The sequence below is a fragment of the Biomphalaria glabrata genome, chromosome 2, assembly GCF_947242115.1.
Source record: "Biomphalaria glabrata chromosome 2, xgBioGlab47.1, whole genome shotgun sequence".
NCBI classification, from domain to species: domain Eukaryota; kingdom Metazoa; phylum Mollusca; class Gastropoda; family Planorbidae; genus Biomphalaria; species Biomphalaria glabrata.
In genome coordinates, this window is record NC_074712.1 from 63,908,232 (window position 1) to 63,931,531 (window position 23,300).

Here is a 23,300-nt window from a genome sequence, read left to right on the forward strand (position 1 = left end):
ATGGAGAAAGGCGGCCATCAGATCCTGTGTGGTGCCCCAACGGTCCAACAGACTAAGGAATTGGTGAAGGTAAAGGTGATGTCACTCTTACGTCATTCTGGCTGGTCTAAAGATGAATCCTCAATACTGTGAAGCGACGAAGCTGACCTGGTTCGGTCATATGGCTGCCTGGTCGAGCGGTTTGCGCGCTGGACTGTCGTTCGGACTTATCGATTGTCCCGGATTCAAACCCAGCCCGCTCCCATCCCCGTCGTCCTGCGGGAGGTTTGGACCAGGAAGTAAATTATCTTCAACTCTGAATGAACATCCGAAACATGTAAAACATTTGACATTTTTGCAAAAAAAAAAAAAAAAAAACATATTGCAGGACACGACTCGCTGTCAAAAGTCATTCATCAAGGGTGTAGCGTACGGGAACTGAGTTGTTTATTTTCTGCGTGTGTCCAGCGTGTTAGAAGGTCATGTCCCCCCATGTGTGGCGATAGTACAAATCAGTCATGTGAGACGTGAAAGTGTTTACTGCTAAGGGAGCGCGAAGACAGGGTCGGCCAAAAAAAAAAAAAAAGTTGGTTGAATAAAATGAAAGAATGGAAGGCCTACTGATATTCTGCAAAGAACAGGTGCTGGCCGGAATGGACCTCATTCACCAATCGTAAACAAACAACATTTAGTCACGTGATCTTATTGATAAAACAACGGGAAAAAAAAACTGTCACGTGACAACCATCATGAATGAAACATGAGATCGTAAATTATATAGAAGAGATAGAGCACCACGTGCTAAATGTTGTTTGTTTACCATTGGTGAATGAGGTCCGTTTGTAAATCGAACCATTATAACACCCCTGCCACTAAAGTCAATGGATTGATGGTGATTATGATGATGAGTTTCGCCAAATCTTTAAGTGAAGAAACTATGTAACAAAGAGGGGGGGGGTGTCGGTAGATAAGGGAGGGGGATCGCTGTTATAGCACAAGAAAAAGAAAAAAAAAAGGCAGCTTAAATATATTTTAAAAGTTACTCTGTCAGGCTTGCAAATTATTCATCGGTGAAAACAAAAAAACCCTGGGCGGACACGGTTCTCTAACGATTTCCTAGAATCTGACAGTTTATGTATAAAAATTACTAGATAATTTACCACACAGGAAAAAACTCTAGTTTAGACCATTTCTGTTTAGTTGCTTGATAGTTTGGTGGGGGTGGGGGTGGGGGGTTAACAACTTAATGTTTGGCAATGAAACAAAACAGTCGTACAATATTCATTTCACCCGTTCAATCTTCCAATGGCAATAGGGAAGAAAGAACAGAAGTGGCCTATAGCAATTTCTCCTAGTCTAAGCAATAAGAAATGTTGCCCTTTGTGGTTCCTTGTGTGTAGTTTATTAAATACTTTATTATGTTGGGTCTATGTTTTTTTTTCTAAATTGTTTTTCTCGTGTACTGGTTAATTTTATAGTCTTCTGTCATGGAGTTTTCACTAAGGTCAGTTGTTTTACCAAAGGATATGTAGCTGAGAGGCCGAAACCGCTTGGCTACCAATGAGGCTTGAGTTCGAAACCCTACTCGAGCGCACCTACAGGAAACATGAAAATCTTCTGCTCCCCCCCCCTTCTCTACACTGGTCTACAAAAGAGATTGAACCATAGCGCACTGAACATGTTACGAACATAAAAGATTTACGATACAAAAACGATAAAAATTCTTATATATGAATAACTGATTATATGTGTGATTAACCTCAATGCACTTATTATTTATACATATTTTTTTTTTGCGTTTGCAATAGTTTCTTTAGAAACCGTGGTGCTCGACGTAACAGAGGTGCCCCAAGGAAACGCTTTAATAAAGACCAGCTTAGGCGCCAACTTGCCTTAGCTGACATAGAAGAGAGCACCTGGTTGCATGCGGCTTCAGAACGAGACAATGGTTATGCTTGCCCTGGGACTGGCAAAATATTGAAGCCACAACTTGGACTGCGTAACCAAGGGAAATACTGCATTCCTCATTAATCTTCGGACTCGAACACAACCCTTATTATTATTATTATTACTATTATTATACCGTATCTATTGCTTCTTGTGTTGAGGAATCCCAGACAGAGGATTGATATTGATTTAAAAACGTATTTTTAGCGGCCCCCGAAAGGGGAAAAGACGCTATTAGTTTTGTGTGGCCTGTCTGTCCGTACGTCTGTCCGTCCGTCCTGTTTAGATCTCAGAAACTAGAAGAGAAAATGAAAATCGGACATCATGATATTTTAGGTCATTCAAAGTTCCGATGCAACGGCTATTTTTTTTTCTTTTCCGAAAGTGAACCGTCTAATTTTTTAAATTATATATGCAAGCAGATTTATAAAAAAAATTACACCACTTTTCAATGAATAACTTCAGGAGAGGTACGTTTTATTTAAAAAGGTCATGAACTTCTTCATTAATAACTCAAGCTTCATTCATAGATTCGCGCATTGGTACAAAAAAATTGCATCTAAAGTCACAATGGAAAAATTGTCAATGGATCATTATAAAATATATTTTCCATTTATTAACTAACTCATTGAATAGAATACTGATTCAAATGATTTAAAACAGAATTTTGATACGAACTTCGTTTTAGTTATAACTTTAAAAAATAACAACTACTTTTATAGCGCGCAGTTTTGACATATCCTCGTTATAGGGGCCTACACTTGACAGTCTAAATAAGGCTAAATAGAGCCCAGGTCTAGATATATTTATAATTTGAACAACATTTTAATTATTAAGGCAATAACTTATCTTCTGAAAGCTTAGATGTGCAGATTTATTTATTATGTAAACAGTAATATTACACTAAGAAATGAATCAGATACGAACAGCTTATAGTTCACCATTACCCGGTAACAAAAGGCCTACTATTCATGATCATAACATTGGCCTAGGTCTAGTAATTCTAAGATTAAACGTGTAAATTCATACGAGTTCAAATCTAGATATAATAAATTCTATATCAAGATTATCAAGATTCTATTTCTAGATCTAGAATTAGATCTACACTTAGATTTAATTCTATAGCCTACTTAGAATTAAAAACGTCCTGTATCCATTTCTAAATCAACAAATAAGTTAAAATCACATAGCGCCGATAGCACCAGGGGCGGACTGGCAATATGGGCATTCGGGCGAATGCCCTGTGGACCGGTACCCAAATGGGCCAGTAGGGCCATTGAAAGGGACGCATGTATACCGCTATGACACATATTAAATTGTTAATGGTTTTATAATAATCTCTCATTCAAGCGAGAGTCGTGTTTAAAAATAATCTTTTAAAGACTCTAAATTTAATTGTTATTTAATCTAACACATTTTCCGATGTAATGTAATAGCCTACATCCTTAGAAAATGCTACTAGTTTGCTTTGTCCTTTTAGGACCTACACACTTAGCGATTAAAAAGCAACAGAAGGCCTAAATATTTCTTGTAAAGATCTAGATTTATCTTCATACACGTGTAAAATTATCACCACATCATCAAAATTATAATGATTTTGAGGACAGATAGGCCTATAATTAGATGCCTATCATATGATATACAATTTGTAGGCCAGATTGTAATAGTAGTAATGCCCCGGGTCGATTTTGACTTCAAGTCCGCCCCCCCTGGATAGCACTAATGTACTTCGTGGACGAGTTATGATCACCAGACTAGAAATAACGTTTCAACATTTCACCAAAAGGAAGAAGCAAAGGTCTTCTAACATCTGTAGTCTAACAACTAGATCTAGACATTTGTGGATTAACCTTGAATCGTAGTAGTAGCTAGGTCAGTAAATATAGAGCCATATAGTTCTGCTATGTTTAGGATTTGATCCATGCTACGCTTTTTTTTTCGCCCCCCCCCCCCAATCAGAGGCCCTAAGCGGCTACCTAGGCCGGCCCTGATGCTGGGTTTCGCAAATTGCAGGAGGGTGCGACCTGCTGACGATGGGGTGCAAAAGGAAAATAAAGGATTTTTTTTTTTACGGTAATTTTTTTTTCTTGACCCTTTACAAAACAATTTGATCAATAAGATAATCATTATATGACATCAGTTAGACCAGGTTCACATTAAACTTCACCTTCAGTTTCACCAATCCCTTGGTCTGCTGGACCATTGGGGCACCACACAAGATCTGTCAACTTTCTTTCTCCATTCCTTTCTGTCATTTGCCTTTGATAGAGTTTCATTCTGACTTTCTTTCTGAAAATATTGAAAGCTGCATTTTTACCTGACTGGGTGGACCACTTCGCGGGCCGATTTTGAGTTTAGTTATTTTTACAAACCCTCTAGTACGGACTGATGAATATTGGGATATGATGCTAGAAGAATAAGAGAATAGTCTAATTAAATATGTACATTCTTGAGCTTATTATGTGAAGTTCTTACCAGGACATTTAGTCAGTAATCAACATTTAATACATTACAAAAAAACAAGTGTGAGAAATTTGATTTGTCTGTAGACTTTATTTCCAAACTCTGTTTTAATATTCATTTATGTTTCTAACTCTAAATATGTCTACAAACTTGATAGCTTTAAAAAAAAAAGTATAACAAAGTCCAGTGGCGTCTCTAAGGTCGGTGTCGCTCGGTGCAGACCACACCAGACGCCACTGATAAAGTCTATCCAAAAACAGCCCAAAAAGGCACAATAAACAGTACAAAAATATGTAAAATGTATTCCCCCCTGGAGAAAAAGTATAATAAAAAAAAACTATAATGTATCTAATATTTGGTCAAATAATTCTGGATCGAAGCTTCTCTCAAGTGCAGACTCTAACGTCAGGTGTGGTTGATGCGGTTCATAAGAAAAATCACAGTTTGATGTGTTACTATCTAAAAGTTGATTGCCGTAAATCGCTGTGTCATCATTCAGTATTGGAAAATCAAAGTTTTCTTCTCCAAGAAAATCAAGATCCTGCTTTTTAATGTTCTCTAAATTGATCAGACGTAAAGGCTGTTCCGTTGTCCACAGTTGACTGTTTGGACTTTTAATAGTGAGCTCGGTGCAGTCTCCAAATAGTGTATTAGAGCCAAGAGGAGTTTCAACGGAATCAACACCACTGTCTAGGGAAATGTGGCTGTCAACACTGCGACATAATGAAACATCTGGTGATCCTGTACAAAAATGTTTGCTAGCAGCTTCTTTGTCCTCTACAAACGCGGAAGAATATTTCCGTTTGAGTTCGGATCTACTTTTCAAAATACTTTGAGACTGAACTTTACATTCGTTAGATGTAGATGATTGCTTTCTAGGTTTAGGTGCTTTTGATGGTGTCAACAAAGGTGTTTCTGATGGTGTCAACATAGGTGTTTCTGATGGTGTCAACATAGGTGTTTCTGATGGTGTCAGCAAAGGTGTTTCTGATGGTGACCACATAGGTGTTTCTGATGGTGTCAGCAAAGGTGTTTCTGATGGTGTCAACAAAGGTGTTTCTGATGGTGACCACATAGGTGTTTCTGATGGTGTCAGCAAAGGTGTTTCTAATGGTCCCAACACGTTTATTTTTAATGGTATCAATAAATTTTTTCTCGATGGAAAAATCAAAAATTCTTTTAAGTTTTCAATTAAATCTGCTTCTGTTAAATTCGTTAAAGGTGCTTTGGGAGGCGAAATCAAAGACTGTTCTAAATTTTCTGTCGGCGATAATACCAAAGATGTTTTTGATGCTGTTGGCACATTTTTGTTCCCTGCTTTTGGTGTTTCTGATGGTAGTAAATGTGCATCTGTTGGTGTTAACAAAAGTGTTTCTGTTGGTGTTAACAAAAGTGTTTCTGATGGTGGTAAATGTGCATCTGTTGGTGTTAACAAAAGTGTTTCTGATGGTGTTGACAAAAGTGTTTCTGATGGTGTTAAATGTGTTTCTGGTGATGTTAACAAAAGTGTTTCTGATGGTGTTAAATGTGTTTCTGGTGATGTTAACAAAAGTGTTTCTGATGGTGTTAAATGTGCATCTGTTGGTATTAACAAAAGTGTTTCTGATGGTGGTAAATGTGCATCTGTTGGTGTTAACAAAAGTGTTTCTGATGGTGGTAAATGTGCATCTGATGGTGTTAACAAAAGTGTTTCTGATGGTGTTAAATGTGTTTCTGGTGATGTTAACAAAAGTGTTTCTGATGGTGTTAAATGTGCATCTGTTGGTATTAACAAAAGTGTTTCTGATGGTGGTAAATGTGCATCTGTTGGTGTTAACAAAAGTGTTTCTGATGGTGGTAAATGTGCATCTGATGGTGTTAACAAAAGTGTTTCTGATGGTGGTAAATGTGCATCTGTTGGTGTTAACAAAAGTGTTTCTGATGGTGTTAAATGTGCATCTGTTGGTGTTAACAAAAGTGTTTCTGATGGTGTTAAATGTGCATCTGTTGGTGTTAACAAAAGTGTTTCTGATGGTGTTAAATGTGCATCTGTTGGTGTTAACAAAAGTGTTTCTGATGGTGTTAACAAAAGTGTTTCTGATGGTGTTAAATGTGCATCTGTTGGTGTTAACAAAAGTGTTTCTGATGGTGTTAAATGTGCATCTGTTGGTGTTAACAAAAGTGTTTCTGATGGTGTTAACAAAAGTGTTTCTGATGGTGTTAAATGTGCATCTGTTGGTGTTAACAAAAGTGTTTCTGGTGATGTTAACAAAAGTGTTTCTGTTGGTGTTAAATGTGCATCTGTTGGTGTTAACAAAAGTGTTTCTGGTGATGTTAACAAAAGTGTTTCTGATGGTGGTAAATGTGCATCTGTTGGTGTTAACAAAAGTGTTTCTGATGGTGTTAACAAAAGTGTTTCTGATGGTGTTAAATGTGCATCTGTTGGTGTTAACAAAAGTGTTTCTGGTGATGTTAACAAACGTGTTTCTGATGGTGTTAAATGTGTTTCTGGTGATGTTAACAAAAGTGTTTCTGATGGTGTTAAATGTGTTTCTGGTGAAGTTAACAAAAGTGTTTCTGATGGTGTTAAATGTGCATCTGACGGTGTTGACAAAAGTGTTTCTGATGGTGTTAAATGTATTTCTGATGGTATTAACAAATGTGTTTCTGATGGTGTCAACAAAAGTGTTTCCGATGGTGTCAACAATCGGGCTGCAGTCCTTTCTGGTCGTGCCTCTGGAGACTTTAATTTCAAATGTTGTAAAATTTGACCCTTAAGTTTTGACATAGACTGACTTGTGTTTAGACTTGAACATTTTGTCATTGAGTCACTGAGCCAAGAGGTATCGATTACAGCGTCACTCTCCTCTGACATTGATGGTGATGACTTCAAAATAGTGAAATTCTCACTAACAGGTAATAGTTTGACTTTTTGCTCAGAATTAAATTTGTTTAGAAGTTTCTGTATTTCTATGACTAGATATGTTTGTATTTCTGGAAAATACTTTACAACATTTGAAATCAGTGCTGTGTTGAATTCTAAGTACGCATTCAAATTTCTAAGCTCTGAATATTTCTGGTGTATTTCTATAAAAGTTATCAATTTTGTTTTGTTTCCTTCATCGTAAAAATCAAAAAGTTGAATTTGTTCTTTAGCAAGTAAATGACGAGTCTTGGATCTCAACCAATCAAATTTAAGCTTTAATACATCCAGTGTATCTTTTGGTGATGAGGTTGGATTTTTCCACTGAACATCTGATGGCCAACCTTCGGGAATGTTGTTCTTTGACCAAATATTTTGTCCGTTTGTTTTGCCAACGAGTATTCTAGAGAGTTCTGCAACTTGCTTTTGTAAGAAATCTTTCTCTCTAAATTGAGAGTAGCAGCCCTTGCTTTCTGCCATTTTGTGTGACATGACAATGACGCGTTGTCAGTCAAATGGACAGATGTGATAAAGTCAATAAGGATGGATTTTTCGCTGAGATAATATTTGAAAATATCGCTTCTCTGTAAGCCTTCCTGTGCGTCGGCCAGCCATTCAGAGAAACGCTTGGCCATGAAGCCGTAGGCCATTTTCCATCCCATAGTGGCACCAGCCATCCTGCTTATTGCGTCATTTCCTTCAAGGCTATCAACCTGTGGCCTCGTTCTGACGCTGTCAGCTTGTCGCCTCGTTCTGAGGATGGCTGGTGTCGCTTTTGAATGACATAATGACATTCCGACTTCTTTTAGGGGTCCCTGCCGTACGGGAATAAGCTGAAAAAAAAAATGCAAATATGTAAAAGTCTTTTTTTTTTACTTATAAATTATAATCTAGACCAGTGTTTTCCCAAACCGTGTTCCGCGGAATCCGTAGTGTTCCGCGAGGCCTGAATAGGTGTTCCGCGAACTACTGGAATGATTAACTATTAGGCCACCACGTGAATTAATCTCTCTAAAAAAATCTAAACTAATGTAAACTAATCTATCTTTTTATCTATCTATCTATCTATCCATCTATTTTTCTATCTATCTATCTATCTATCTATCTGTCTATCTATCTATCTATCTATCTATCTATCTATCTATCTGTCTATCCATCTATCTATCTGTCTATCTATCTATCTATCTATCTATCAATCTATCTATCTATCTATCTATCTATGTATCTATTTATCTATCTATCTATCTATCTATCTATCTATCTATCTATCTATCTATCTGTCTATCCATCTATCTTTCTATCTTTCTATCTTTCTATCTATCTATCTATCTATCTGTCTATCCATCTATCTATCTATCTATTTATCTATCTATATATCTATCTATCTATCTGTCTATCCATCTATCTTTCTATCTTTCTATCTATCTATCTATCTATCTATTATCTATCTATCTATCTGTCTGTCTGTCTGTCTATCCATCTATCTGTCTATCCACCCATCTATCTATCTATCTATCTATCAATCGAGTGGGTGGGCTTCACTATTTGAGAAACACTGATATAAGATATGATAAGATAATTTTTATTGGTCTAATGAAATGGAAATTTAGTTTGACTACAATTCGACCACCTCAGCGTAGCTACTGTAACAATAATAATATAGATGCAAATATGAACAACATTCACAAAATAAACACATACACACTCACAACCAGCGCTTTATGAATAAGACTTCTATGCACTTCTCGATGACGACAGATGACATTGTAACACTCTGACCAAAAGTGGGATAAAGGAGTTTTTAAATCTTTCTGTTTTAGTCCTAATGGAAAGGAGAGGACCACTTCGTTCAGATCTGATGTAACAGTGGTTTAATGGGTGCAGGTGTGTTTTGGAAAGGTATCTTTCATGAAAACGTTCTTCAAGAGATGGAAGCTGTGTTTGGGTGATATACGATGCTTTTTCTTTGTGCTAGTGAAGTATTACCATACCAGCAGGTGATGGCAAAGTTAATTAGACTGCTGATGATTGCTGTATAGAAAAGTTTAATTATTGTTTTGTCGATTTTAAATTTTCTTAGCTTTCTAAGAAAGAAGAGTCCTTGATTAATTTTGTTGTAAAGGTTTTCACATTGTTCACTCCATTTTAGTTTGTTGTTGATGGTTGTACCAAGGTATTTATATTCATGCACTTGCTCTACGGTTTGGTTGTTTATCTGAATTTCTGCAAGATGGACTTTATGTTTCCTAAAATGTATTATCATTTCTTTAGTTTTCTTTATATTCAACTGTAAACTATGCTTCATTAGATGTACAGCTCAGAATACAAAAAAAAATTAATGAAATTATAGCTTTTATATAGCGCTACTTTCATGCTGAAAGCATGCCCTGAGCACTATGTTTCAAATCTCATTTGTGGACCAGTGCAGGGGAGGAGATATCTGGGGGTACCTTTAGGCGCTCGGTAAACACAACTCTGCTTGAGTCGGGTGTCGAACGTCATAGGTAGCCAAGTTCAAGCCAAGTTCAAGCCAAGTTCAAGCCAAGTTCAAGCCAAGTTCAAGCCAAGTTCAAGCCAAGTTCAAGCCAAGTTCAAGCCAAGTTCAAGCCAAGTTCAAGCCAAGTTCAAGCCAAGTTCAAGCCAAGTTCAAGCCAAGTTTTGTTCAAGCCAAGTTCAAGCCAAGTTCAAGCCAAGTTCAAGCCAAGTTCAAGCCAAGTTCAAGCCAAGTTCAAGCCAAGTTCAAGCCAAGTTCAAGCCAAGTTCAAGCCAAGTTCAAGCCAAGTTCAAGCCAAGTTCAAGCCAAGTTCAAGCCAAGTTCAAGCCAAGTTCAAGCCAAGTTCAAGCCAAGTTCAAGCCAAGTTCAAGCGTACTTAGCCTCTCGACCACGCTTCCCATTTACAGGACCGAAAAAAAAAATTCTAACATGTAGCGTCAATATGCACCTGACAGTGTTATAGATTACGTCATCGTTGTAGTCAGATCTGATAGATTAAGGAGAGACTGAATTAGTCTGTTGAAGTTAAGTTACTATAATAATGTGATAGACCATTTTTTTTAAAATCTTTTATTTCAAACTGATATATTATGTATGCCAATGCGACATGAAGCTCTTCAAAATAAACGCTAACAGCTCTAGGAAAAAGTGGCACTGGATAGATCCACATGGAGAGCGAGCTTAAAGGAAGGGTGCCGGGTTGCAGATGCCATACACCAACAGTAGTAGAAAGAAGGGTGAAAGTGCAACAGCCCCTGGTGATTACAGATGCCCAACCTGTGACCGCAGTTGTTTATCAAGGATTGGCCTCTTCAGTCACACAAGAAGTTGCAAAGGGAAAAGATGGTCTCTCGAGACGTCAAATGCCGCAGATTTTATTTCAAAATTACCTTTTTTTTTTCTTCGGCTGACTTTACATTTTTGTTGGTTTCATGGCGATCTGTGATTGACTGAAAAAAAAAAAATAGAAGAGATTAGGTCATCAAAATGTTTATAAATGGTTTGTTTCTTGAAGTTTAAAGTAGGTCAATAAAACAACCAATGAACTGAACAAACTGTTTGGACCTGTCTAGGTTTTAGTTTGGACCTGCCTAGGTTTTTGTTTCTTGAAGTTTGAAATACGTCAATAAAACAACCAATAAACTGAATAAACTGTTTGGACCTGTCTAGGTTTTAGTTTGGACCTGCCTAGGTTTTTGTTTCTTGAAGTTTGAAGTAGGTCAATAAAACAACCAATAAACTGAATAAACTGTTTGGACCTGTCTAGGTTTTAGTTTGGACCTGCCTAGGTTTTTATTAGTGTTAAAAAAGCGTCTTTTTTTTTTTTTTAATTTATCTACTAAATAAAATTCTTGGTTCTGAGCGCTCATTCATTCATTCCTAATAATCACTAATTCTCCCACTTGCTGAAGACGATAAAATACGCAATACCTGTTCTTACATAACTTCAGCCAACTAAACCGCAGCAGTTAAATTAACCAAAAAAGATTGTATAGGCCTATTCACAATTTCTACCAAATATGTCTTTTGAAAGCCGACATTTTTAATGTCTAAATACAAAACAATAATTTGTTCCGCTTCCAGGACTTAAGTTTTTGTTTTGGTGCGTAACTCTCTTTCGTTCGAGTCTTTTTTTCTTTATATTTATTTTTTCACAGATCTAGATCTTAGAATCTAACTCTCCTCTGGAGGGATTATCCTTAAATGATTATGATTATCAAATGTGTTTTTTTTTTTTGTTTTGTTTTTTACAATTGTTGGAAAGCGTGTGTGTGTGAAGAAAATTACCACAATCTGAAATGCAAAGACTGTAGTAACAATGTGGTGAATGGTAACGTATAATAATAATAAGCCTTGTCTTCGAGTCCGAAGATTAGTGAGGAATGCAGTATTTCCCGTGGCTGCGCAGTCCCAGCTGTGACCCACATATTTTGCCACATCCTGGGCAAGCATAACCATTGTCCGCAGGCGGTCGATTTAGATTTTCTTTTCGCCGTCTGCGTTTGTCCTCGGCAGCAGATTTTCTTTTTGGTCTCAAATGTGTATCCCGCGGCCTTCGTGACTGACCTCCAGCTGACTCGTTGTGAGGGCGCATGCAACCAGGTGCCAAGGAAAGTTGACGCCTAAGCTGGTCTTTGAAGCGTTTCCGTGGGGCGCCTCTGTTACGTCGACCACCTTTTAGCTCACCAAAAAAGACTGCCTTTGGCATACGTTCGTCTCCCATACGGGATACATGCCCTACCCAGCGCAACTGTCGGACCAAAAGAAGTCCCTCTATACTGTCCATACCGGCGTTCGCAATGGCATCGCTGTTTGCAGTGCGGTCTTGCCACAGTATGTCCATGATGGAGCGCAAGCATCTTTGGTGGAAGCGCTCAAGAAGTGTTAACGCATAGCGCAATCTTAAAACGGCTAGATCTAGATCTACAAGTAGGCCTCTGTTCTACATCAAAAATGTTAAGTTCTACTGTACAGGGGCGGACTGGTTGTTCAAATCGGCCCGGGCATTTCTATACAATCCGGCCCACAAATTGTATATCATATGATGGAGGTCATCCTGTCCTCAAAATCATTCTGTTAAGTTTGATAGTGTATAGATAACTGAAGACTGAACGCATGCATACATTGAACTCTGTATCTTTTTAAGAAATATAGTAGGTCTTAAGTTGTGGGCCTTAAAAGGATGATGCCTACTGGTCGCACTGTTGATGGATGTAGACTATTACATTATTTCGGAAAATGTGTTAAAATTAAATTGGCATTACAGTGTATAGTCTGTAAAAGATTTTTTTAAACACGACGCTCAGGCCTCAGAGGGCCCTTTTATAACAGAATACTATAAAACGTTTAACAATTTCAAACAGACCGACCCATATTTGGGTACCGGCCCACCAGACATTTGCCCGAATGCCCGTATGACCAGTCCGCCCCTGGTCCTACAAAGTTGTTACAGTGAATATGAGTCATTGGTTTTAGTTTTGTCTAAAGATTTATTATATTTGTATCTAAAAATGTTTAAACTTCAGAAATTTGCGATTGACTTATTAAATATCTACATATATCTATATCTCGCTCTCGCTTAATGCTTTCGAATATAAATAGATCTGGGACTTTTTGAGTCTACTGGCGGTGTATAACCGATCTTGTGTAGCCAATCTGATTCTCACATTTCAACGGGAAATCCCCAAATTAAAATTGTCCAGTGAGTCAAGCTTCTCGGAAACAATGTCTGCCATGTTGTTGACCTAGATTGGAATATAAATTAGCAAGTATTTTGCAAGCGCTTTGCATCGAGAGAAAAAAAAATGCAAACTGAAATATTATTTATGGACTCTCCACCGTGAATGAGCGTCTCCAAAAGGAGAAATAGTTTAATATTAAAGGATGTGTAATGCACAATAGGGAAACAAATGTCCTCACATGGAATAAAGATGATTATTATTATAAACAAACCTTTGCATACACATTTGAAGTGAATCAACAACCTTCGTTACTTCAGCACTATTGTAGCTAGGGGGAAGCCATTCCTACATCAATGCAAGGTGCACATCTAATGAGGTCAACATCATTCATCAATATTTAAATTGAAATAACAAGTTAAATTGTCCCTACGTTTTGTTTCGTTTGTTTTGTTTTTGCTTTTTACAAATTTAAGTTCATGTTGCCGAAACAAAATTTTTTGCCCTAATTAATCTAAATACTGTTTTTGATCTAATTTCAAATCTGAAAAAAGTAAAATTCAATATTTATTATAAACACTTGATCACTTCATGGTAAAGTCACATTTCTTATTCCACCTGCTAAGACTAGCCCATACAAGTGCTCATTCTTCTATAGTACCATGGAACGGGTTGCCTGATTCAGCCAAGAAAACCAATGACTTAGCAGTGTTTAAGTGTCTTATTAGCATGCACGACTAGATTGACACAGGGATACGACACAGGGCTATGACACAGGGATACGACACAGGGCTATGACACAGGGCTATGACACAGACATACGACACAGACATACGACACAGGGATACGACACAGGGCTATGACACAGACATACGACACAGACATACGACACAGGGATACGACACAGGGCTATGACACAGACATACGACACAGGGATACGACACAGGGCTATGACACAGACATACGACACAGACATACGACACAGGGATACGACACAGGGCTATGACACAGACATACGACACAGGGATACGACACAGGGCTATGACACAGACATACGACACAGACATACGACACAGGGATACGACACAGGGCTATGACACAGACATACGACACAGGGATACGACACAGGGCTATGACACAGACATACGACACAGACATACGACACAGGGATACGACACAGGGCTATGACACAGACATACGACACAGGGATACGACACAGGGCTATGACACAGACATACGACACAGACATACGACACAGGGCTACGACACAGACATACGACACAGACATACGACACAGGGATACGACACAGGGCTAAGACACAGGGATACGGATATCAAATCTATATCTATTTAGTTGATATTTCGCGTCGATATAGGTTCAGTGTGTATGTGTTTCGTGTGTGAATCTTGTTCGTATTTGCGTCTATATTGTTATTGTTACAGTAGTCACGCTGAGGTAGTCAATTGTAGTCAAACTAAATTTCCATTTGACTGGACCAGTAAAAATTATCTTATCTTATCTTAATTAAAGTTTAGTGAGTCTTCTAAAACTATTTTTTCTTTTTACTTGCTAAGCAGGGGGCGGACTGGCCATATGGGCATCTGGGCAAATGCCCGGTGGGCCGGTACCCAAAAGGGAAGGTAGGGCCACCGAAATGGCATGATCGAAGCCACTAAGGCACATATCAAGTCGTTAAAGGTTTTAAAATATCCTTATTATGTTATTCTTATTATTTTTTATAAAAGGCCCTCTGAGCGTCGTGTTTAAACAAAAAGTCTTTCAAAGACATTACAGTGTAATACTCTTTTAATCAAACACATTTTCCGAAAATAAAATGTAGAATGTAGACAGTGCTACTAGTAGGCTTCATCTTTTTAGGGCCTACATAATTGCTGATTTTAAAAAGACGCTATATTGCTTATTAAGATATAATAGAGTTCACTGTATGCATGCATATCGATAGATTATCAAACTTAACAATGATTTTTAAGGACCGATACACCTAGACATGGATGCCCATCACATGATAGAGAATTTGTGGGACGAATTTTATAGAAATGCCCGGGCCGATTTTGACACCCAGTCCGCCCCTGTTACTAAGTCACCTTTTTTAGTCGGTCCACCAGAAGAAATTTTGAAAAAACTTCAACAAAGAAGTGTTTTTTTTTTTTTTTTTTTGGGGGGGGGGGGGGGTTTTCAATGCTATTTTCAATGCTATTCAATGCTAACACTTTTTGACGAATAAGTTCTGTTATTATTAAGTCTATATTCATATACAAATTAAATTATTTGCATCTACTTGATTCTATCATGCACTCAACAATCAAGTGAATGTAAGGAGATAATACATAGACTTACTTAACTGAGAAAACACGCACATTCATAACACTGACACAATTGCTCGATTACAAATAGGAATAATTTTTGCAACGGGAGAATATCCCTGCTTTTATATTGGGGCAAGTGGAATGGATTAATCCGCCAGTCACGTGATGCGCTGCTAATGTGAATGATTTACGTATTTACGTGTCTTCTGGGAAGAGTAGTAGTTGGCAATACTTCGGTTTCCTGCGAAGTCATCCGCTGATATCCGCAAGCTAGGAGACTTTCGCTATTCAACGCATTCATCGTTTTCCATGCTTCGGATGTAGTATTCTTCTTGTTTAGCCATCATATATGTGCCATTGTTACAATTACAGATGATTTGTTATATATATATTTTTAGTTCAAGACTTTCACATTAGGATATTTCTGCTATATGGAAGTTAAAAAAAATATTTAAATTAAAAAAAAAAAAGGAATAAAAAGATTCAGACATGATATTAGAGTGAGCGGGAAATAAAGCACGCGTAGGCCTAATAAAAAGGAATATTCTACTTTCTGGCTGTCGATCTATAGTCTCGGGTTCGAATCCCGCTCAAAGCCTTTCGAGAGGTTCGGACTAGGGTGTAGGCTAATTATCTTCCAATCTGATCGGAACATCTGAAATATGTAAAACAGTTTTAGCGGCCCCCGATTGCGGAATAGACGCTACTAGTTTTGTGTGGTCTGTCTGTCCGTCCGTCCCGTTTAGATCTTGTAAAGTAGAAAGGATATCGAAAATCCGACATCATGATATTTTAGACCTTTCAAAGTTCTGATGCAACGGCTACTTTTTTCTTTTCTGAAAGCGAAAATTTTAATTTTTAAAATCAACTATGCAAGCAGTTTTTCTCATAAAAATCCACAATTTTTAGACCTATTATTGAGATCTAGGTCTAAATCTACAGTTATGCTTGTATGTAGATCTCAGAGCATTATGATTAGGATAACCAACTCTAGAAAACAAAATTAATCCACTGCCGAAAAAGTAAATAGGCTGTGTCCCAACATGCAGGCCTAGTGTACTATCAGGGCCGGTCTTAGGGCACTGCAACCTATGCGGCCGCAGTGGGCCCCGCACTTTCATAGGCCCCGCGCTAACTCTAATTGTAAATTATGAAATTAAACCATTATAACTTAAAACAGGGTTTCCATGGCCTCCTCGTTCTATATGCCAGGACAAATGTGTAAAAATGCTCCTTCTTACCTAGTGCTGTTAGAGCATGTAATAGGTTGCCTGAGCTAGCCAGGAAAACCAGTGACGCGTAGGACGTAATCATCTCCTTTTTTGAAGTAACGTCTGTATTATATAAGAAGAAGAAATTGCAAAGTGTACGAAAAAAAAAGTCAAGGAAATCTCCTGAAATTATTACATCATCCTGAAAACTCATAAAAAATGGCATTAAAAATAAACAAAATTGTCATTTTGGGGTGTCATTAAATATGGGAAACGTCGATCTCTTTAAAAAAAAGTAAATCTACACTGCAGATGTGAATGTTCATTTATTTTACGTTGGCGTTTCCCATATTTAATGACACAATGACACCCCAAAATGGAAATTTTGTTTATTTTACGTTATTCTATTGTAGATGGGCTTGTAATTTAATTTGTCCGTGATTTTACACTTAGTAAAATATGAATAAAATGCAATGACGAATTAATTTTATTACAAAAATTTTTAATTTTCACTTATTATCCTTATACCCAGACTAGGTCCCGCGCTAGCCGTTTCGCATAGGGCCCCGCAATCTGTAGGACCGGCCCTGTGTACTATAGTGTGTAGTCGGTGATGACAATACCACTCTGCGTTGTTGTTTTTTTTCCTTGCCTCTTACTTAATAGTGTTTCTTGTAAGTTGAGTAGTCAAACAAGAAAATAACACATTGGCAAGGTTAGTCAAGCATGTAGGCCTAAGTAGATCTCTCTTTACACTAAAATAGTTACACAGGTCAAATGTTTCGAAACACTCTAGCTGTTTCGTTTTTTATTTCTTTACTTACTAGATCTAAATGTAAGTCGGACCGGCGAAAGTCAAGTGGCCACTGTATCTGTTAACAAACGTAATGTATAAGGCTCAAGACTAGAAGCGGACTGGGTGTCAAAATCGACCCGGGCATTTCTATACAATCCGGCCCACAAATTATATGCCAAGTGATGGGCATCCAATTACATCTCTCCTCAAGAGCATTGTTTTAAGTTTAATTATGTATCGGAAGTAGCCAGCTATATGAATAATTTATTGTATGGTTTTGAAAGGATCTAATCTAATATGCTCACTTACTAAATGAATGAAGTATAACACTTGGGATGGGGAATCTCGTAATGTGAAAAACTCCCTGCTACCATATACATTAACATATGCTTGTACTTTACATTCATATTCAAGTCACGTGATGGTCCCCCATCAAAAAATATATTGCTAGTGATTCAGTTTCACTCCTCGCCATTTTCTCAGGCATATGGACTTCAATTTACAGATACAACTCTTCATCCATTACTTAACTGCCCATCTCACAAGGTCATCGTGGCGCAGTGGCTGAGTGGTTAAGCGCTTGGCTTCTGAACCTGGTGTCTTTGGGAAAGTAAACGCGGTTGGTCGTTGTGCTGGCCCTCATGACGCCTGCTCGTTAACCGTTGGCAAAAGAAACAGATGACCTTAACATCATTTGCCCTTTAGAACGTAAGGTCACTTGGCCATGGCGCCCACGCCAATAATAAAAGGCTGACACAGAACAATAAAAGAAGAAACACTTGAATACACGGAACATTAGAACAAGGGAGACAATACAAAGAAAACATTAGAACAAGGGAGACAACACAAAAAAAAAAAAACCATTAGAACAAGGGAGATAACACAAAGAAAACATTAGAACAAAGGGGACAACACAAAGAAAACATTAGAACAAGGGGGAAAACACAAAGAAAACATTAGAACAAGGGGGACAACACAAAGAAAACATTAGAACAAGGGGGACAACACAAAGAAAACATTAGAACAAGGGGGACAACACAAAGAAAACATTAGAACAAGGGGGAAAACACAAAGAAAACATTAGAACAAGGGGGACAACACAAAGAAAACATTAGAACAAGGGGGACAACACAAAGAAAACATTAGAACAAGGGGGACAACACAAAGAAAACATTAGAACAAGGGGGAAAACACAAAGAAAACATTAGAACAAGGGGGACAACACAGAACAATAAAAGAAGAAACACTTGAATACACGGAACATTAGAACAAGGGAGACAATACAAAGAAAACATTAGAACAAAGGGAGACAACACAAAAAAAACATTAGAACAAGGGAGATAACACAAAGAAAACATTAGAACAAGGGGGACAACAAAAAGAAAACATTAGAACAAGGGGGACAACACAAAGAAAACATTAGAACAAGGGGAAAACACAAAGAAAACATTAGAACAAGGGGGACAACACAAAGAAAACATTAGAACAAGGGGGACAACACAAAGAAAACATTAGAACAAGGGGGACAACACAAAGAAAACATTAGAACAAGGGGGACAACACAAAGAAAACATTAGAACAAGGGGGAAAACACAAAGAAAACATTAGAACAAGGGGGACAACACAAAGAAAACATTAGAACAAGGGGGACAACACAAAGAAAACATTAGAACAAGGGGGACAACACAAAGAAAACATTAGAACGAGGGGGAAAACACAAAGAAAACATTAGAACAAGGGGGACAACACAAAGAAAACATTAGAACAAGGGGGACAACACAAAGAAAACATTAGAACAAGGGAGACAACACAAAGAAAACATTAGCAAAGAAAACATTAGAACAAGGGGGACAACACAAAGAAAACATTAGAACAAGACTAACACTAAGACTAAGACTGCTTTATTGATCCTTATGGAACTTTGTTGTGATTACAAGGACTCGTCTCTCATATAAAGACAACACAACAGAAAAATACACATAAATACAACAGACAACATAAAGAGTGCATTCAGCGACTACACACATGTATCTTGGTGCATTTCATGTTCCCTGATCAATGAGTGGCGGTGATAGAGTCTGACCGAGTGAGGTACGTACGAGTTTTTGTACCGCTCCGTTCTTGTTTTGATTGACAGCAGTCGCCCACTTCGCGACGACCTGACGTAGTTTTGATGGAGCGGGTGGCCGTTGTCTTCCAAGATTTTTTCGATTTTTCTTTGGCACGTTTGTTCAAAAAGTTCCTTTAAATGTGGTAATGTTGTGAGTGTAATTTTTGATGCTTTTTTAATGATGTTTTCTAGACGTCGCAACAGTTTAGATGAGAACAAGGGAGACAACACATAGAAAACAAAAGAACACACACTATTTCTTTCATATAGCGCTAAGTAATTCATTATTATTTCGTTGGTTAGCACACGAGCCTTCATGCCATCATGAAATAGTCTCACCATGGTTATGAATTTCTGTGGACAGCCATACTTTGACATAATCTTCCAGAGTCCTTCTCTGCTAACAGTGTCGAATGCCTTTGTTAGGTTGACATATATTGAGAAGAGGTCAGCAACTTGTTTTTCAAAGAAAGCGTTTCAGGGACACCCTCAAAGCTTTTCTGAAGGCGTTCAGCATAGACACAGCCACATGGGAGACAGAAGCACATGACAGAGCTTCATGGCGTCGCGCTGTGAAAACTGGCGCACAGGTTGCTGAGGAAAAGAGAACAACGCTGGCAGAAGAAAAACGCCAGAGAAGAAAAGCAATGCCCACGACACTAGCTCCAGCTGGAATAACCTGCCCAGTGTGCAGCCGAACATTCCGGGCTCACATAGGTCTCACCAGCCACATGAGGAGGCATAAAACCCCAGTGCAATGTGTTCATCATCGAACCACGACGGACGAACTATATATAGTTGGTTAGCAAGAGTAATCTTTCAATATGGCCTCCACGATATAGTTTATTTGGTGTATTTATCTATTTAATTCAAAATCAATTCACCTCATATTTGTTTCGTAAGTTTTTCTTAGCCTGCATTAGGCCTATATATATGATGTATAAGTCTACTTTCATCTAGTCTCCTTCTGTGTTTTAATGCAGAGGTTCTCAGACTATAGACCTACAGAGTCCTCGAGTCGACCGTAGGGGGGGGGGGGTCTGAAAAAAAGAAGAAAAGTGTATACACTTAACCAAATAGCTTCTTATTCCAATCGGATAATTTGAATAATGATCAGCCCGCCACAGACTACTGCTTAGTGCGTCTATTGCGTAGTTTTGAAGATATCCTACTCTTAAATATTCCCAACCTTAAACTCAGATCAGAGCATGAACGAGGAACTTAAACCAATGTCTTAAAAAAATATCAAAAAATTCTGGTTTCAAAAACAGATTTCAATTTTATATCCAGCATTATGGGTAGGCCTACAGTAGTTGTTGACTGCTTTCGCGTCTTCTTGTTTGATAAAATGTGGATTTACTGCAGTACTGAACCTCATCGCAAAGCAAAGAAATCGACAGAACTTGGTGCGAGTGAGATTTACTGTTGCCAACTACAAACAATATTGTGCCGGACAGAAATACACAAACAAATTATCCATTAGGGGATCCGTGGGCAAGTTATGACTTTATAAAGGGGTTCCCAAGTCAAAAAAGATTGAGAACCTCTGTTCTAAAGCTTATGTATTTGCCAGAGACTAAATTTTCAATTAGAGAAAATGGTGAATTAAATATAGCAAAAAAAAGGGAAAGTCCCTGAGCGAGAAATATAAACACGCCGATTCGACAACTCCGCCTAGAAGCAACGCGGTGCTAAGGGAACAAACCGCTAGAACACTAGCCCACCCAGATCCTCATGACCCGGCGCCACCAACAATCCAAACAGACCCGACACACAAATATCCGTTAGGCGTAGGCTTTTATATCTTCTAGTATAACCTGATCTAGACTTAAAATAGCCCCTAATCTTTTTTTGAGATATAAATAAATCCACTTCTCCATCCATTCCCCCCCCCCAACCTAACTGGGTACGTAGGATAATCTTATCTTATATCGTACAAACGTTATTTCAGAAAAGAAGATGATTAGTTCATATGTCAATCTAGTCATGCATGTTAATCTGCTAAGTCATTGGTTTTCCTGCCTGATTCGGGCAACCTATTCCATTGTTTAATGGCACTTGGGAAGAAGGAGCACTTGCGCCTCTATCTTTGTCTTTCTGAGTATTTCACTAGGTTTTGTTTTTTCTATTCGAAAATATCCTCGAAACCTTTTTTTTTCTATTCGAAAATATCCTCGAAACCTTTATTTTTCTATTCGAAAATATCCTGGAAACCTTTATTTTTCTATTCGAAAATATCCTCGAAACCTTTATTTTTTTATTCCAAAATATCCTCGAAACCTCTATTTTTCTATTCGAAAATATCCTCCAAACCTTTATTTTTCTATTCGAAAATATCCTCGAAACCTTTATTTTTCTATTCGAAAATATCCTCGAAACCTTTATTTTTCTATTCGAAAATATCCTCGAAACCTTTATTTTTCTATTCGAAAATATCCTCGAAACCTTTATTTTTCTATTCGAAAATATCCTCGAAACCTTTATCCCACCCCCCTCCCCAAGAAAATGGAGGCCCAGAGCTATAGTTTGTTTTGCCTACAGGTATATCTAACAATGTATATTAAGCAAATATATTTATTTTTCAAAATATAGATAGGCCTATAACAATCGTAGTCATGAATTCTAAATTATGTTTAGAATTTTTTTATTTCTTCTGCAACGCTTCTATAAAGTCTACTCTCTCTGTTTCTTGTATGTTTGGATTTTCGCAATCGATATTTCGGCCAATTTAACTCTTTCTCTCCTAACTGACACCAACGTTGATTCCACCAGAATGTGGTAAATAATTACGGAGAGAAAGAGTTAACTCACCCGATCATCAAATTTTGCATACAAGCTCCTGCCCCATGACACATATGAATCAAATTTTTAAAAAATCAACCAATTAGGCCAAGTAAATCTATTCGTCATAATTAATTAATTTTGTTTTTAAATAGAAAAAATGTACTAACAGCTAAGGGGGTGGTGGGTGGTGTGTAAACAATGACACTACACGCCTGTGTGACTTCTCTTGGCTAATGGGATCAAGGCCTAAGTGTGACACACATGAGTTCAATGTCCCGATCACAAATCTTCTCTCTGACTGACTGTTACGTTGTTTGAGTAACAATATACTCTAACAACAACAACAACATTGTAATAATATACTTTAAAAAAACAACAACATTGTTATAGATTTGGTAATGATTATTTTCTAAATTACCATTTTCACATGATTTTTCTTTCTACAAAAAGACCATTAGATAGATCAGTAGTCGAAAATGATTGCGAAAAAAATAAATAGTTAAATCAAGGTTACAAAGATAGTTTGTGTGGAAACACAAACTCAAAATCAGCCCCCGAAGTGGTCCACTCGGGTAGGTAAAATACGCACTTTTCAATATTTTCAGCAAGAATATCAGAAGCTATGATCGAAGCCTAAAATATTAGCACCCACAACCCTAGCTATCTTTGCAAAGATGTTACATATTGAAAGTCCTGCCGAAACTGTTATATTGTTACTCTAACGACAGGTTACGCAGATTTGTTTAAATTATAATTATTGCATTGTTAATATTTATATGTATTCAACGAACTTATTGAAGTTATTGTTGTAATGTGAACCTGTTCAACCGGACCTAACTGATGTTACTGACGGATTATCTAATTGATGGTTTTCTGAGGGGTCAATCTCTCTTACAAGGGTCCCAAGGAAGGAACTTTTCCCTTTAGTTAAAAGTGTAAGTGTAGGCCTATCTGCTATTTTATATATTGCTCTCCAGCTGTTTAATATGAAACACTGCGTATTAATTAGGGACACTTGATATTTTGTAAAAATTATTTTTAAATATTTTAAAACATCTAATATAACTAACAATAATGGAAAAACTGTAAAGAAATTGATAGATAATC

The 23,300-nt window shown here is 37.5% G+C and overlaps 1 protein-coding gene across 2 annotated transcripts; it reads right to left on the reverse strand.

Annotated features, from left to right (window-relative positions):
* Positions 1-4,459: 4,459 nt before the first annotated feature.
* On the reverse strand, positions 4,460-15,449 carry LOC129924792 (mucin-2-like). 2 transcript variants are annotated; one of them, XM_056021922.1, is made up of 3 exons: positions 15,324-15,449; positions 10,676-10,735; positions 4,460-8,124 (listed from the first exon to the last, which is right to left on the reverse strand). In XM_056021922.1, exon 3 carries the CDS (start codon positions 7,781-7,783, stop codon positions 4,727-4,729), a length of 3,057 nt encoding a protein of 1,018 aa, XP_055877897.1. In that variant the 5' UTR covers positions 7,784-8,124; positions 10,676-10,735; positions 15,324-15,449; the 3' UTR covers positions 4,460-4,726. The 2 variants fall into 2 exon arrangements, with proteins under 2 accessions (XP_055877897.1, XP_055877898.1); XM_056021923.1 differs by lacking the exon at positions 15,324-15,449 and adding an exon at positions 13,239-13,257.
* Positions 15,450-23,300: the final 7,851 nt, after the last annotated feature.